Source organism: Chelonoidis abingdonii, chromosome 13 (genome assembly GCF_003597395.2).
Source record: "Chelonoidis abingdonii isolate Lonesome George chromosome 13, CheloAbing_2.0, whole genome shotgun sequence".
Taxonomy (NCBI): domain Eukaryota; kingdom Metazoa; phylum Chordata; order Testudines; family Testudinidae; genus Chelonoidis; species Chelonoidis abingdonii.
Genome location: NC_133781.1, coordinates 7,920,605 through 7,937,868, shown reverse-complemented (window position 1 = coordinate 7,937,868; position 17,264 = coordinate 7,920,605). Strand labels below are relative to the sequence as shown.

At 44.7% G+C, this 17,264-nt stretch overlaps 1 protein-coding gene across 5 annotated transcripts in view; it reads right to left on the bottom strand.

Moving 5' to 3' along the window:
- DNAH9 (dynein axonemal heavy chain 9) overlaps positions 1-17,264 on the bottom strand; it is a 396,459-nt gene that overhangs the window by 95,780 nt on the left and 283,415 nt on the right. For all 5 annotated transcript variants that reach the window (XM_075071725.1, XM_032803600.2, XM_032803609.2 and 2 more), the window contains 4 exons: positions 16,383-16,547; positions 10,979-11,119; positions 7,279-7,449; positions 4,647-4,769 (listed from right to left, as the gene is read on the bottom strand). In XM_075071725.1, coding sequence (XP_074927826.1) covers positions 4,647-4,769; positions 7,279-7,449; positions 10,979-11,119; positions 16,383-16,547 — 600 coding nt within the window. The remainder of the gene's footprint in view (positions 1-4,646; positions 4,770-7,278; positions 7,450-10,978; positions 11,120-16,382; positions 16,548-17,264) is intronic.

Here is a 17,264-nt window from a genome sequence, read left to right as displayed (position 1 = left end):
TCCTGGGGCAGTGGTTTGCCTGTTCTCTCCACTGTCGATCGTAGGTTCAGTTGAGGGCTCAGCTCCCTGGGAATAACATCTGCCTCTTTCCCTAGTCCAGCCCCAACTGAGCTGTGGGGCCTTGCTTTTATATTTCCTGCCCTGTCTCTGTGCTTCCTATGAGGAGGTTGGGATGGAGTTAGCTGTGCCCACCAAGGGGAGTTAACCATCTCCATACTGGAGGGAGACTACTCTGCCTCACTAGACACCATCAAAGGCCTCAAACAGGAGAAAGCCCCTGGGGTTGACAGAATTCAAGCAGAACATGGTCCTCAGGAATGGAAAGATGGTACTATTAAGGCATTACCCAAAAAAGGGTGATCTTACCCAGTGCAGGAACTGGACAAGTATTGCAATGTTATCAGTCCCAGGTAAAGTATTTGCTACTGTTATGCTGAACAGCATGAAGCAGTTAGTGAATGAAATATTACGAGAAGAACGGGCTGCGTTCTAGCCAGGTAGATTATATTGTGAACAGATATTCACTCTGACAGATCATCAAAAATCCATCTTAATCAACTTTAAGAAAGTGTTCAATGGTGTCGACACAGAGAACCTGTGTAATATGGCTAGCAACTATGGAATACCAGATACATTGGCCAACGTAATAAGGAGTTTATATGATGGAAGTACATGAGCAGTAAGATCAGATACAGGCTTGACTGAGTGGTTTGATAGTGTGACTGGACAAGGGTGTGTGCTATGACCAATTCGCTGTGCATTAGCTGAAAACAAAAGACATAATGGACAGGGTAAAATGCATTAGCCAAAATGAGTTACATGACCTTGACTTGCCAACCACATTGCTTTACTAAATATGACATGGAATGGAATGATTGCCTTTACACCAGAGGTAGAAAAGGAAGCAACAAAAATTGGATTGAAAGTAAATGCAGAGAAAACCAAGATTATGTAGGCAGGAAAGTGGACAACAGATGCAAAGTTGTACATGAATAGAAAAGAAAACAAATAGGTAGATGAGTTCTGCTACCTGGAGAATGTGATGACATTCAAAGGTGACTCAGATAAAGATATTCGTATGAGATAAGGAGATGCAAACACCACTTCTGGAAGGATGAACAACAACATCTGGTCAGAGTTCTCCACACCAAACTAAAGTTCCAATTATACCATGCGATTGTACTAAGCGTGCTGGGTATACAGAGCAGAGACATGGCTGATGACAATGGCTAACAAAAAAAGATTGGATGTTGCCCATCACAGACGGCTGAGGAAGATATTACAAATATCTCAGAAATACAAAACAACAAATACAAGAACAAGGGAGCTGTCAGAACAGGACATGCTACAAAGTATCGAAGAAAGACTGCTCAGGTGGTTGAGATGTGTACACCATATGGAAGATGGGAGACATGCTAAGAGAGCATTGAATTGGGTACCAAAGCAAGGAAAGAGAAGGCAAGGAAGGCTAAACAGGAACTGGCAGAAGACAGTAACAGAAGGTACTGAAAGGACTGGCATTGCTTGGGAAGAAGTACCACAACTAGTGAGCAACCATAAGTAATGGAGGAACTGGACAGCTTAATGTATTAGTGGCACAGGTCTATTGTATTAACGGCTCTATGTATTAGCAGCACTTTCCTTCTCAAGCATCTTTGAGAAGGAAAGTGCTCAGCTTGACTCTTGGATCCCAGGCTAAGTGTGCAACATGTGGAATTAGAAAAAAAAATATTATAAACTAAGCTAACTTGCTCTAGAATCAATGAGACATAATGACTACTGACCTCCTGGTGCCATTTCTACATCTCTTTTCTGAGTAGAATTGTGAACAGTAGGTTTTGGATGTGTGAAGTACCTGGGGAACAGATGAGCAATCAGACTACATTTTGAACTGTGTCTGATGGGCTGGGAGTGCACCAAATCTGCATGAAGTGATCTTTACCTCTAGCCTCCAAGAAGTGATGTTGATGAGTCTGGAAAGGAATCTCATCCAGCCCTCCTCCACTGAAATACAGCCTCAGGGATGGGTAGCTGGGGATCCTGCCTTGAGGGAGGGAGGGAAGAAAAATGGGGGATGATCCTCCACAAAGCACCCCAAAAACAGAGTCAAGTAGGAGTATGTTTAATTTAATGTTGCAATGAGGAACCTGAGTATTACCATGCACAGGGCTGTGCACAGCCCTAGACCGCTGCCATTTTATACAGTGCCAGTTGGTTCAACGGTTAAAGAGGGCAACAGGGATCCAAGCCTCCTGAGTTCTGTCCATGGCTCTGTGAAACATTGGGCGAGTTCACAGGGAGCTATGAAGAAGAAATCACGACTGTCTGAGATGACTGGATGGAATGGGCTGTAGAACTGTACCGCATTATTAGCACGCATGCATTAGCAATAAAGTCATGATACTCGTTAATTCTGACAAGGCTGTTTGTACACCAGGTCCCCCCACATGTTAATAAGTCACTATGCCCGCCCCAAATGGGCCTCAGATATTAATGTCAGATATCCTTTGGCACAACCCTCTTAGCCTGAAACCTCTGGCAACTGCAGCACTTAGCACAGTAACTTTTCAATGTTCCCATAAAAAATTTAATAGAAACCTAAATTCTATTTAGAATTTGAAATATGAGTCTGAAATATACTTTATTCAAGCTTTATTGAAGAAACAATTTATTACGGCATTAATCGTCCTGATAAAAGGAAAGGAAAGTTTAGCCATGACTAATTAACCTAATTACAGCAGACTGTGACAAAATGGTTGTACGAGAACTGTTCCTTATGTAACCACAACTGCCAAAACCTCAAAAGCTAATAAATCACCACACAATAATGAAACATAAACACCAATACAGTTTACATCATGCCTATAATTTGTAGTAGAATCAATACTGCAAACGATGATCACAAAGGACAACTGAATGGCTATTTAGTATCTGGTAACAAAGAGTTCATGAGCTGGACTAAGACTTTTAGTGAGATGTTTACACAATATAATATTTTGGTACAAAAGGGTTAATTTGCTATGCTCACAAACTGACCTGTTTTTATTGTGCACTAACCTTAAATATTCACTGAATTTGTTTTTAAAAGGTCAAAAATAAAATGCTGCTGCCTGAACATGTAAAACACCCCACTGAACCATGGAAGAACAGATGACGTGTGTTTATTTTTAAAAAATGCATTCATTATTATGCGACATCTCTGCAAGAATGAGCAGGGCTAGTTTGGCCTCAAAGTTCCAATACCATTTTGCACGGCACTGCTAATTAAAACTTAGAGCAGTGAGGACAACACTGACAACTTGCAAAGAGTTCAGTGCATGTGTACAATGGAGCAGATTTCAGCCACTCACATCTTTAATATAGAGGTACAGCCCATGGAGATGACAGGTCTCAGTCTGTGGCCAAGTTAATGCTAGAACCTGAAGTCCCTGGGGGCCCATCTTCTGTATTAACAATGAGTGGAGTGGGGCACATTAGCTGCCTGGTCCATGAGTCCATGGGTCCTTTGAATCTTGAAGCTTTGATCCAATGGTCTCCCAAAAATGAAAAATGGGGGTGGGGGTAATCAAGATGGTAGCAGGGTTCTCTGTTTTTTAACACCAGTCCAGTTCAAGTCTGTCTTGGTTCATAAGAGTGTTTGATCTCAGAAGCAGTGGTTCCCACACTACATTGTACAACCTTACCCCAGCACAGAAAGTCATTAATATCTGAGATAGCAGTTCCAGAACCCACTGCAGTGCAGCAAAGCCCAATGGCCATGCCCCAAAACGCTTTAAACTAACACCTGTATGGGCATCAGTAGAGATGTGTCATAAAGTACCATAAACAAACACCTTCATCACATTCCTGGATTACAACAGTTATCAGAGATTGTTCATCAGCAGCAATGCAACTATAGATATGGTTCCCGATTCAGGAAGATACTTAAATACATCAGTAAGAGTAAGCAGAGGAGTCACCTACTGATGTCAGTGGACTAGTCATATGCTTGAAGTTAGGCATATGTTTAAGCCCTCTGCTGAAGCAGGAAGTACGTTCCATGCTGGTTGACTGGCAAGCAGTCAGGTAGTCCAGAACTGTCATTCCTTCACCTTCCCTCCCCGCAGCGCAGCAGCTCTTAGACCCTTCCATTATGTCCCTGTGCACAAGCCTTGCTAAGGTCATATCAGCTGGTATTGTCGGGGCTACAGCCTCCTGCAGTAGTCTCTGCACCACAAGTCTCTGGACCACAGCCAGAGATACTTGTTTCAGCCTTAAATTGCCCATATCATCTTGAGCATGCATAGCACCTGGCCAGCAAAGATCTCAAAGTGTTTACAAATTGTAACTGCTCAGATCTGCTGAGTGTTACAGAGGGGGAATCTGATGCATGGAGAGGGAAAGTGACTTCCCCAAGGTGATGCAGGGAGCCAGTGGCAGAGTGAGGAACAGAACCAATTACTTTCACCACCAGAGAAAATCACTTTCCTAAAGCAACACTTTGTGCTAGCTCTAGACTGTGGCTGGTGTTCCATCTATTGACTGCTAGAGGAATTGATCCAAAGACTACTGAATTAACACAAAGATTCCCATTGACTTCACTGGACTTTGATTCAGAGATATCAATAAGAGATATTGATGACATTTATTTTAAGTTAAACAGTTACCTTGATGCCACCCCATGAGAGATTAGACAGAAACTCCACTGGACTCGTGACTCCTGGCTGTGCTGGATATCGAAGCAGGAAGTCCAGCTCCACCATGTTAATTTCATTATTCATCAGAAGAATCTGCAATGTCCAACAAATGATGTACTTTAGCACTGCTGTTCGGATTCCCAGAGTGCAGCAGAACAGATTAGAACATTCATTGTAAGGGTCATCACATGCCAGAATGTGTGACTAAAATGTATAAACTGCCACCAGACAAACGGGGCTGGCAAAATATACATCACAGAGGTGTGGAGTAGAAAACTGAGGAGCTGGAACAAACACATGGAGTCCACTGACTCACCTAGTCCACTGACCCAACATTGCTAAGGTCCTAAAACAGGACCTGGGAGAGGCTGTGGACCAGGTCCAAAGGGGCCACAGAGAGCAGCTGGGAATCCCTTGTGGCATGGAGGAAGCCTTACAGATGTGGTTGGTTCTCCATCACTTGCAGTCCAAGTCAAGACTGGGATCTTTCTCAAAGATATTCTATAGATCAAATAGAAGGTGTGGGCTTGATGCAAAAATTGCAAGGTAAGCTTCTATGGCCTGTGCTGTGCAGGAGGTTAAAGAGTTATCTACATAAACACAATGGTTCCTTCTAGCCATAAAATGAATGACCTTAGAGACAATGAGGTACAGTAAACATCTGTTACATAAACAAAGCAACTCTGCCCTGAGCCCTGCAGCCCAGTACATGACCCAGGCCCATGCCCTGCAGCCCAGCACCCCACCCCCCGGCTCCTGCACTGAGCCCCGCACACACTGCAGGCCTCTGCCCTGAACCCTGTACCCCCCCATACACACCCAGCCCTCTGCTTGACTTCTTTCCCCCCCCACCCCACAATCCCAGCCCTGACTCTGGCACCCCCACACATACCCAGCGCCCCCTGCCCTGACACCTGCACCACCCTCACATGCCCCCAGCCCTCCTACCCTGACTCTGGCACCCCCCCCATCCCATGCACCCTGCCCATCCCCACCCCCACCCTGAGCACCAAACGGGTGCCCCTGCACCCTCACTCACATTCCCACCTGCACCCCTCACACCACATGGGAGCTGCCCAGGTAAGTGCCCCACACCCAAACCTCCTGCCCCAACCCTAAGCCCCCTCTCTCATTTCTAGCTCCTGGCCAGACCCTTCACCCCCAGCCCTGTGCTCAGGGCACTCCCACCTTCAGCTCAGTGCAGAGAGAGGAAGAGAATGGGCCAGAACCAGGGACAAGGTAGGTACTAATTGTATGTGGGCAGAGCCAGGACCCCAGACCGTCAGCGGGCTGAGCAGCTCCAGCAGCCGAGATCCCAGCTGGCAGGATGGAACCCCTGAGCGGCAGTGGGCTGAGCGGTTCAGCCCACTGCCGGTCTGGGATCCCGGCTGCCAGCCCTGCACAGCCTGCTGCTAGTCTGGGGTCCTAGCCACCAACCCTGCTCAGCCCACTGCCGGTCTGGGGTCCCGGCCGCCAGCCCTGCACAGCCTGCTGCTAGTCTAGGGTCCCAGCCACCAGCCCTGCTCAGCCCACTGCTGGTCTGGGGTCCCGGCCGCCAGCCCCGCACAGCCCGCTGTTAGTCTGAGGTTCTGGCTGCCGGACCATTGCCAGCCGGGGTCCCGGCCGCAGGCCCCGTTCAGCCCGCTGCCGGTCTAGGTGAACAGAAACCCTGACCAGCAGCGGGCTGAGCGGGCCAGCGGTGTAAGATCAACATTTTAATTTCATTTTAAATGAAGCTTCTTAAACATTTTGAAAACTTTGTTTATTTTACAATACAACACTAGTTTAGTTATATAATATATAGACTTACAGAGAGAGACCTTCTAAAAAACATTAAAATGTATTACCAGCACGCAAAACCTTAAATTAAAGTGAATAAATGAAGACTCAGCACACCACTTCTGAAAGGTTGCTGACCCCTGCTCTATAGCAATTTTACAGTATAATGGCAGTCACTATTTATTTACTTATTTTCATTTCAATATGTAGGCATAAAAAGGACTTGAACTCTGGGCTGTTGACATACCAACAGATCATTAAAAATAGAGTTAAGATGAAAACAGCAGCAGCAAACCAACTACTCTTTCTCCACATACAAGCAGCCTGTCCCCAAAGGCCACCTTCCCCATCACTTCCTTGAGTTCCACAACAGGCATCACTGCTCAAACAGTAATTTGCAAACTCAATGTGAACCAAAGCATCTGTAAAAGCAGCAAAGAGTCCTGTGGCACCTTATAGACTAACAGACGTATTGGAGTATGAGCTTTCGTGGGTGAATACCCACTTCGCCGGATGCATGTAGTGGAAATTTCCAGGGGCAGGTATATATACACAAGCAAGATATAAGGTGCCACAGGATTCTTTGCTGCTTTTACAGATCCAGACTAACACCGCTACCCCTCTGATACAAAGCATCTGTGATTGTTAGCAGTGAGAGAAGCAGAAGGGGAAAGAACTTTCCCAGACCACATACCTTAGCTGCACATATGCTGAAGGGCAGGAATGGGGATTGGGTTTTCTCCTGGCGGACAGTGTGCAATGCCAAGAAGTTGACTTATCACACATATTATTCCAGCTAAATGATGCCGCTCCTGTTCTTTACCTGGAAGGTCAGTTGGGCGGTGTAGGTCAGTTTGTCACACTCAAATAGCCCCCGGGTGGTGTACTGGAACACAGAGAAGGTGATGCTGTCGATCAGGTTTAGAACATGCTCTTTGAGGCTCTCGTCTGGAGAGGCCCTCTCCACAGCCTTCTGAAACACGACACTGAACGCCTGGATGGGGGGACAGGAGGAAGATCTATGATGCTTTATAATTACTCTTTTAATGCCCTGAATATTGTATGTAACATTCCCACAGCTGAAACGGACTCAGTTTTTTCTATCTCATAAAGAAAACAAACCACCAAGTGGTATGAACAGCCAGCTCTAAACAGCTGTGCAATCGGATTGGACACTAGGACGTGGACCAGCTTTTTTCATTCTCTCTCTTTCTCTCTCTTTTCCAAGGCAAAAACATTTACTTGCTGCTCTTTGAGAAGTATTCAGCCTTAAAACAACAACATTCTCCATGAAATTATGCTCATTTGGGTTCAAGAAGGTAGTACATAGGCAGGCTCACTGAATTAGAATGTCTAATGGAAATATTTCACATGATCTGTCATAGGGATTACACAGCTCTGTTTTGCTAACATTGAGCTGAAAGACACTGGAGTCTCCAGGAGAACATACATCCCACATCACGTCTCATTGCAATATAAAGGTAACAAATTCCCTTAAGTGCAAACCCTCCTCCCCCAAAACCAAAAAAAAATATGACTTTTTACTTCCTGGATTCAGCAGAAATGACAATAGAGGAAGGGTAGATGATAGCCAATGATCTGGGAATTAGATTAACCCAATAAGGTCCCCTCAGGACATCCATTGAAGAGGAAGCTATTAAGTAAAATATGAAACATTTCTGATGTAAATGAGAAAAGACTCAAAAGCCTTCAGAGCGTGCTGGAGAAAACACATTAGCAAATTACCAAATTCTACTGAAGAAAACCCCAACCACAGCTTGGTTAAAAATAGGAAGACTCCATAAAATAGAAACTAGCTAATCTGAAATAACCAGGCCAGTACAAATTAATAACACTAAACAAGCCAGATATGGCTGCACAGACAGTTATTTTTAGGGTTTTATAGGCCCAAGCAAAGAGAAAACAATACAGTTCTAAATTAGAGTAATATTGCTCATATTTTATTGCTCAATTATTTGTAGAATATATATTTTCCTGTGTAAATTTCATGTTAGAACATGTGCAGAGACCCATGTAAATATTATGTACGCCAATTTATAATGGGTTTTGTAGCTAAAGTTATAACATCATTTGTGAAGTATTTTGCAAACATCACTGCACATCTCTACAAGATAAATTATAATGAGAGATTATAAAGTATTAGTTAAAAACATTTTAGGAATCATTTTCTAGGTATTTATACACTGTTCATGTTACTGAAAAAACTCCCAAGGTACAGATGAAGTGGATGAAGGGTGAAACCTCAGATGTTCCTGTACCTGTTATGTGTGGAATGGATCTACTAAACTGTATAGTTGTAAGGAAGTACTCTGCACATTTCCCTGACAAAATAATCTCAGCATGTGAATCAGCCCCATATATTGCTGGAGAAACCCTCTTCAAGGCTCTAAGGGGTGTTTCAAGCTCACTCAGCAGGGTTTACAAACTGTCTGGAAGAAGTCCTAGACTAGGAGGCAGACTCCCCTTCACTCTCATACAGCTGGACTCCAAACAACATCTCCTGTCCTTTGTGAGCAGGTAGCATTGTTATATTTACACTGGAACCGCTTATCATCTGAGAGACCTATGCAGTAAGCTTCGACGCTGCCATGGCCCAAACATGTGTCCTTCTTTGATAGACTCCTTTGCAGGAAAAGACCCAGAAGAGCCTCTCGGCACCATGTGACTGGCCATGAAGAAGACTCTGGAGGGTTATATTGTCAAGGCAAAATGATTAATTATTATTATGATTTGTATTGCAGTAGCAGGTAGGAGCCCTAGTCATGACCTAGGGCCCCATTGTGCTAGGTGCTGCACAAACACACAACACAACAATAATCCCTGCCTCAAGGAGCTTACTGACCAAGCAGACATCCTGAAAGGTAACCTCCTTCCCCACCAGTCAAAGTAGGAAACTTGCCGGTGAAACAATGTCCAGACTTGAAACCAAGAAACAATTAACTATGAATTTACAGGTAGCCACACATTTTAACCTATACCAAGAAACTAAATCTCCTACTCTAAATCCCAGTGTAGAGCAAAGATTGGATTCTGTGTCCACTCAGGCTGGCAAAAGAAGGGAACTTAAGGACAGAAAAAACAGATGAGTTCAATAAATTAGCAGCTGGCCTGGAGGGCTGTGATCTGGATCTTGTTTAAGCAAGACAGATCATGCCCTGCAAACTTAATGCTGACCCCTAGGGATGCCACACTTCAATCTTTAATCAAACTATTGCTACCTAACACACACTACTGCACTGCACAGCCATCACTCACAGCATTGGAAGGGGTTAGCTTATTTCTCTTAGCCATGTAGACTGTGCACTATGTATATGAAAGACCATCTTGCAGACGACACAAAAATTGGGAAAATGGTAAATAATGAAGGGGACAGGTCACTGTTTCAGAGTGATCTGTATCGCTTGGTAAACTGGGTGCAAGCAAGCAATATGCATTTTAACATGGCTGAATGTAAATGTATACACCTGAGAACAAAGGATGTAGGCCACACTTACAGGATGGGATTAAGAAGTAGTGACTATGAAGGTGATCTGGGGGTTGTGGTAGATGATCAGCTGAACATGAGCTCCCAGTGGCCAAAAAAGCTAATGCAATCCTGGAATATGTAAACAGGGGAATACTGAGTAGAAGTAGAGAGGTTATTTTGTGTCTGTATTTGGCACTGATACAACCACTGCTGGAATACTGTCTCCAGTTCTGGTTCCCACAATTCAAGAAGGATGTTCATAAATAGAAGAGGGTTCAGAGAAGAGCCACAAGAATAACTGAAGTGTTAGAAAACATGTTTTATAGTGACACAGACACAGGGAACTCAATCAATTTAGCTTAACAAAGAGACGATAGAAGTGATTTCATTACAGTATCTATATGGGAAAGAAATATTTAATAATGGGCTCTTCAATCTAGTAGAGAAAGGCATAACACAATTCTGTGGCTGGAAGTTGAAGCTAGACAAATTCAGATTGGAAATATGGTATAATTTTTTTTAATGGTGAAAGTAATTAATGGTTGCAACAATTTACCGAGGGTTGTGATGGATTCTCCATCACTGGCAATTTTTAAATCAAGATTGGACATTTTCTAAAGGATCTGCTTTTGGAATTATTTTGGGGAAAGTTCTCTGGCCTGTGAACTACAGAAGATCAGACTAAATGATCATAATGGTCCCTTCTGATCTTTGAATCTATGAATATTTCTGTAGTGTGTTTGTACAGCGCCTAGCACAATGGGATTCTGGTAGAGGACTGGGACTCTGAGATGCTACTGAAATAAAAATAAAACCATGAAGTGCCTTTAGAAAGCCATAAATAACAGCAACCTCCATGAAAACCAAGCAATAGAAGGGATTAGGTTACGTTTATAGTGGGAGTTAGAATACCCTCCCCTCCACCTGGCCCAAGAAAACAGATTTCATTCCATCTTAGTATGTTAATGAGGTAACTAAACTGTCCAGCAGAACTCTGGGGAGCTGGGAGAGCTCTTGTCAGTCATGGGGGCAGTACCTTCAAAGAGAACTGGTACATGGGGTGAATGGCATTGAGGTCGTTCATGATGAAGTACAGCAGAGAGGCCCGTGCTGCTGCAGGCCGGTAGTGTTCCCTTGCCTCGTTAATCTTTGTTTCTGTCACCTTGGACTCCTGGACCTGTGAGGAAATTAAAGACCAAAAAAATCATGAAACTGTTTTAATTGTGTGACACTCTCTCACCTCAGAAAAGATGGGGAGAGCAGAGCTCTTCTGCAGCCCCTGTGTGAGGTTAACACCTACCACAAAACTGGGTGACCAAAGAGAGGGTATAAGCCCCTCTGATCACGACTACAGAGCAATTTCTCTGCACTACCAAGCAGCGAGAACTGGCTGCTGTGATTTCACACAGACTGCGGAGTGAGAACTTGAGCTGTTAACTATTCAAATATTCCCCCTCTGAGCCAGGCAGGTTTGTTTTCTGGGTGGTAGGCAATGACAGTTAGACCTGGACAGTGCTTATACTGGGAACAGCTGGCCTTGGCTAATTGCTTCGGGTTGAGTTCTGTGAGGCAGGTTTTGGTACATGTTTGTGTCGGCTCCTTCCCTGCCTGTCTCTTTCTGGAATTGAAAAGTGCTGTCACAACACGGTTGGGAAAACCCAAGATCTGCCAGCTGCAGGTAAGCACTCTGCTGTATTTCTTTCACAATGACCAGTTATCTGCTGGCCCCTCTGAAGTTCCTCACAATATGTCCTACTCCTGATGAGCCTTAATCATTTTTATCATCAGCTAATTTTTCCACACTAATCGCCCCCCCACATGTGGGTCATTAATGAATGAAAGGTACCAAGCAATCCTAGGCCTAGCTAGCACTGCTTCCAGGGTGACTTGGCTATTAACTCCACTCCAAGCTAAGAACTGGTCATTTCAGGGCTGGCTCCAGGGTTTTTGCTGCCTCAAGGGGCAGAGGAGAAAAGGCCGCGATTGTGATCGGCAGCAGCTCCACCATGCTGCTTTCTTCTTTGGCGGCAATTCGGCGGCTGGTCCCTTGGTCCCTCTCGGAGGGAAGGACCTGCCGCCAAATTGCTGCCGAAGAGCCTGACGTGCTGCCCCTTCCCCTTGGCCGCCCCAAGCATCTGCTTGCTGAGTTGGTGCCTGGAGCCAGCAATCCATGACAGGACCATATCTCTTGCCCGTGCGGCTACCAAGCCATCTTCAAAGTCTGTTGTAAGGAACTTTAGGAAAACTCTTTTGGAAGTCTATTAAACCCACCTGTTCTCTACTCTCCTTGTTCTAATTAACTCTTTCACAGCACCCTGATAAGTTGAAGAGGCATGACTGAGCCCTACAGAAGCTATTTTAGTTTATCCCCCTCATCATACATGTATCTAAATATTTGCTTGACTAATTCATTCACATTTCCTCATATTCAAATAAGGCTCATTGGTCTGTACTGTGCAGGATCACCCTTAGCACCACATTTAAAGGTGAGTACAATCTGATATGGTTCCACCTTTACCTGACAGCAGATGCATGCCTCAGAGGAAATTTGCAGCACATAAAAGAGGGAATCCATGAACCGCTATGAGAACTCCCATGATGGTGTTTGCATTTAAAGATGCATAAAATTTAACAAGTAACACAAGTGTATGGCGTCAGGTACAAAAATAAATCTTTCCATTGTTAAGAATTAAAGTGAGAGACAAACTTGGTACAAAGCAGAGGTCATTTGAAATGTGGTCTATTTTAATAAATGAAGATGTGAGCCAGTGAGGGGTTGTCCTGCGGGGAGGCAGGGCGCTGACTGGCAAGGAGAATGGATTAATGCTACAGACAAAACTTTGAGGCCTGATCAATACAGGCTGCCTGTGCAGGGTTCCAACAAGCAAGGTGCTGGAAAGCAAAATACTCCCGTACTGTCTTGCACAGCTGGCTTAATGACGCATTTATTTTTCTTTACCTTTACCCTGTCAGTTTTAAGGTGCAGCTAGGTTATAGACTGACAATCGAGAGCTGCAGCATGAGGGTCTGTGCAAGCAGCTTGCTGCAGAAAAGATTACACAGAAGTTGCTAAATGTCACTTTTACCCCCCAGGCTGCAGGACTTTTATTGCAGTTCCACCTTTACCTGACAGCAGACGCATGACTCAGAGGGAATTTGCAGCACACAAAAGAGGGAATCCATGAACCGCTATGAGAACTCCCATGACGGTGTTTGCATTTGAAGATGCATAGAATTTAATAAGTAACACAAGTGTATAGAGTCAGGTACAAAAATAAATCTTTCCATTGTTAAGAATTAAAGTGAGAGACAAAGTTTGATTTAGATTTGTAGAAACTTTAGGCCTTGTCAGCACAAGTAAGTTGCACCAGTTTAATTGAAAGCAGTTTTTAAACCAGTGCAAGCCCCCATATGGACATCCTGATTTTGGTTGAATAACAGCTGATTTTGATTTAGCAATTCCTAAGCAACTTCAGCTAACCCAACATAAGCCATTCTGAAACTGAAGTAGGAGTGTCTGCACAGGGACTTACATCAGTTTAACTATACAGGTTTAAACTCACACTTTCAGTTACACTGGTGTCAGTGTCTTGGGAAGAGTTAAAATGCTTTTAAATAATGAAGGTGATGTGTCTCTGCTCCTAGGGTTGCCACTTCAGAGGTAAAAAAACAATGGGATATCTGCCTGCCCTCACCCAGGGCATTGTTTGCTCCTCCCTGCTCCAGGGGCTGTCCTGGGCATTGATTTTGGCAAGCACTATGTGGTACTAGCTGGAGCCACCCTGCTCCCACCCAGAGGTGAACTCCATAGCTGGTTTCTGTATGGAAGTGACTGGATGCTGCCAGCCTCAAGCACAAACTGTGCCACTCAGTGCTCCCAAGCTGCCCTGTCCCCACAGCTCCCAGATACTCTGCAGCCAGAGCTCCCTCTGCGCAGGTGCTGCCACCCTACAGCTCCCCAAGTACAGCCAGTAGGAGCTGGGGGATCCAGCTGGGGCATGACTGACAGAAACAGGGATTTTTAATGTCCCAGGAGGATGTACAATTTCCTGGGAGAGTTACCTAGAAAAAGGGATGATCTCAGAAAAGCCCGGACAGGTGTATTCTAGCTCCATGGGGGAGGGTCACTGAGCTTCCCTCCAGGAGCTCCAACCAGTGGGAGGTGATTACAGCACAGCCTAGGACAGGTAAACAACTCCAAAGAACACCCCGGTACCCCTTGGGTATGTTTACATATACTGGGTCAGGCCCAAGGAACAAAGAAAGGCTTTTGGCATAAGACTGGTCTGGCTCTTGTTCATGAGCTGCATACTGGCATGAGCCTTTGTCCAAGAGGGCAAGCTCTGCTGGAAGGGTCTGAAGGACCTTGTCATCTACCTGACCGTCATGTGGAACATGGGGGATCTCTGGTAAGTACAGCATGTGGTTAGACCTTTTATTGTTTTATCTACTTACTCTGTAAATAAATGTACCGCACTCTGTGAAGGCTGGCTGATCACTGGCACTCCACTATTATGGAACCTGGAGGAGCTGAGCTACATCAGATGTGCTGGGATAACCACAGGGAATGGCAGGGGAACTGCAAACCTAAATCCCCAGTCTGGAGGGAGACAGTTGTGGGCTCTGCCTATTGGGTAGCTCTACACTTACTGCGGTGTGTAGAATACAGACACTGCATGCCCAGCTAGCTTGGGCATAACCAGCCATGTAGTTGATGGGGCATGGCTCAGGGAAGTAGAACAGAGAAACCTATGCACCTGAACCCCAAAGTATATACCCTGGCTTTCTACATGCCCAGGGAATATATCTATATATACTGGCTTTCTACATGCCCAGGGAATGTCTTCCACATCTACCCTGCTGTTTTTAGCAGCGTAGTGTCCTGCTGCTGGAGCCTTTCAATACAGCTAGTAGCTTCACATGGTGGTGAAAAGTGTAGGCATGGCCTGTGTGGTTTACACACCACCATAAGAGTAGACACAGCCATAGAGAGGGGGATAGCTAGTGGTATGAGACCGAAGGGGTCATCTCTGGAGCAGAACATGGAGGGGTCCAAAACTCTGAGAGGTGGTATGGAAATTATCCTAGCAGCTCTTACACTGCCAGATATCAATGGGCTCTTATGCCTCACATTCTGTTAGCGTTGTTTTTCCAGAATGAGCATGGAGTTGACCTGCAGCATGTTACTCAAGAGTCCTGCCAGTAAAGCAACTCAAAGGCCACATAAACTGGATCCCAAGTGAGGTCTAATTCCAACATTCAGCCCCTGTACAACAGGGTGGGTAGTGACTCACTTCACAATTGGAATTTGATTGTTCTTGTTTTAGAAGCTAAAACTGCAGGAAACTTGCATTCCAATGGAGAAGAAAAATGCTGAAAGAACATTGCATTCTCTCCGCTAGAGCTTGATTCAGCCCCACAGCAAAGGCTGGTTCCCATGCCCAGGGGTTTGTGAGGAAGGTTCAGCCACGTGAAACATTGCAAAGCTGAGGATGGAGGTACATAAAGTATTTCAATAGGCGTAAGCAAATGAGAAGGCAAACCACCCACAGAACAGAGTCAGAGGGAAATACACTGCTGGCTTTGGCTTCCCCAGACACCATCAATCAATGGCTCAGTCTTAAGGCTATGAGGACAATTGTTTCTAGAGTTCACACAGCCTTGCTAAAATATCCTCTGTATTCTTCTTTGTGACTGAGCCAGGTCTGTAGGAGTTCAAACAAAATATCTTTGTCAAGCAGAACAAATATGATTTCACATTCTGAGCTGTTAGAAACAGCCTAAGAGTGGAGGGGAAACTGTTAGCCTCTCAGCGAGGTGGGGGTCCCACACTGAGAAATGAGAGCTGTTGTTCATGCTTGAACCCCCAGCAAAATGATAGGGAAGGGATGACTTGTGTCTGACAGACAGAGGGAATATGTGCAAACAGTAAGACAAGCTGTGTAAATAATAATGGTGACAGTGCAGACTGGTTTAAAAACCAAATTTACGCCCAGGGGAACTGCATGGGTACTAAACATCTGAGTTTCTGCAGACTGAATCTGGATCACATAAACACCAATGGATTCCAGCTTGCACCTGGGCTAAAATTCTGGCTTAAGTGAGGAAGTGCAGCGTATCCAGAATTTATCAAATAAGTAAGTAAATAAATAAATAAAGCCACAGTATTAAGCTGCAGCAGTATAATCCATCTTGATACAGTGTTTAAGTTTTATTGTTTTGCATCAGACACTGCCATTTTCTCCTCTTCCTAAACAGGCCGTTTAACATACACACGCTCTTAAGAATTGAACTGCTCAGAGCCAGCCAGATTAGAGAGCACAGGAATTTATGCTGATTTCGATTCTCTATGCAGCAGAAGGGGCAAGAGGAACATATTCATCTTTAAGATGAATAACATCACCCATGTTCCCTTCTTCTGGCCCGGACTTTGCATTTACCTTTTCTTCAATTTCCGCAGCTGTCTGTTTGGTGGTCTCCAGGTTTTCCACCAAGGCCGTGTCCCCGAGGAAGTTCCCAGATGCTGAGGAGAGCCGGGACAGCAAATTGTCCTCCAAAGTTTTTAAGGTGATTTTGAATCCATTCTGCTGCTTTGTGAGGTCTGACTGCAAATAAACAATGAGGGATGTTTTAGCCACAGACCAGTGTCAAAGGCAACAGGTCAGCGTTAGATTGAAATTTTCACAACCCACTTGCACAGGCCAGTGTTTATCATGGCCTTTTGCAGCAGAAATCAATCCAATCCCTACTATGCTGCTCTCTCCAAGAAACCCTCAACATATACGGACTAAGAAGGGACAGGAGATGTATGCCCTGCAGCTACAAATGTATTCAGAATAAGAGAGCACAAACTGGTTTGGAGAAAAAGAATTGGGTCAGATCTCACAAGCACACACACCCTGCACCGTCCCCACTGACACTCCTGTTTCATGCTTGAGTCAGTCTGGACAAAGATGGCCCTTGGTGCAGTCCACCACTGCTAGCATGGCTGCCACTCTCTCCCGTCCCCAAAGGTCCCAGTACACCTGCCCATGACACATCAACACACGTCATCTCAGAACTGAGAGCAAAACAGGTAAAAGTCTGACAACTAGAAGCAAAAATGGCCCAAAAGCAGAAAGTTCACTTCTGTTCAAAGAGATTAGCACAAGACACATTGCCAGATAGTTCAGTTTCATAACTCAAGGCACAATAATGTCTCCACTTAGCTTATACTATGGTTTGTATTTGAGTAGTCCCCCAGAGATAGAGCCCCATTGTGCCAGAGAATCTAAGACAGTCCCTGACAGAGTTCACAATCTAAAAGACAAGACAATCAAACA